The 501-nt window shown below is 31.1% G+C and overlaps 1 protein-coding gene across 1 annotated transcript in view; it reads left to right on the top strand.

Moving 5' to 3' along the window:
- Positions 1-279, top strand: part of LOC121172968 (uncharacterized) — a 2,041-nt gene extending 1,762 nt beyond the window's left edge. The window contains exon 4 of the mRNA XM_041006199.1: positions 172-279. Coding sequence (XP_040862133.1) covers positions 172-279 — 108 coding nt within the window. The remainder of the gene's footprint in view (positions 1-171) is intronic.
- Positions 280-501: the final 222 nt, after the last annotated feature.

The raw sequence follows: 501 nt of genomic DNA, 5'->3' as shown, positions 1-501 counted from the left end.
ATTAATAAATTGAATGCTGAGCTTTGGCAAAGGCAAATAAGGAGAAGACACTTGAGGAAAAAGATGTTGCAGATGATGGAGAATCATGACCACCAAAGTCAGGAGATGCGACAACAGATGCAACAACAAAATGAGCAAATGCAACGTATACTACAACACTTGCATATTCAGCCTATCATACCAGCTCCTAGTCTATCACCTACCATAGCAGATGGAACAGACCACCATGTTAATGATACTCAGGTTGATCGTCCTTATGACATGGAAAATGATCATTGACTCTAGTTATTGTTTACTTTACTTTGATTAGGCCACGTTAGTTATGAATTTGAACTTTATTAACTTTTACGTTGCATTTGATTAAACTTTGAAAACTTTGAATTTGCACTTTATGAATCTTTAAAATAGAACTTTGTTATAAGATATATATTTACTCATTATGAATGTCTAATTTTATTTATAATTTTGATTATACAATTTAATTAAAATTTGTTTATAGTT

The sequence above is a fragment of the Glycine max genome, chromosome 10 (assembly GCF_000004515.6).
Source record: "Glycine max cultivar Williams 82 chromosome 10, Glycine_max_v4.0, whole genome shotgun sequence".
Classification (NCBI taxonomy): domain Eukaryota; kingdom Viridiplantae; phylum Streptophyta; class Magnoliopsida; order Fabales; family Fabaceae; genus Glycine; species Glycine max.
This window is presented reverse-complemented; position numbering and strand designations above follow the sequence as displayed.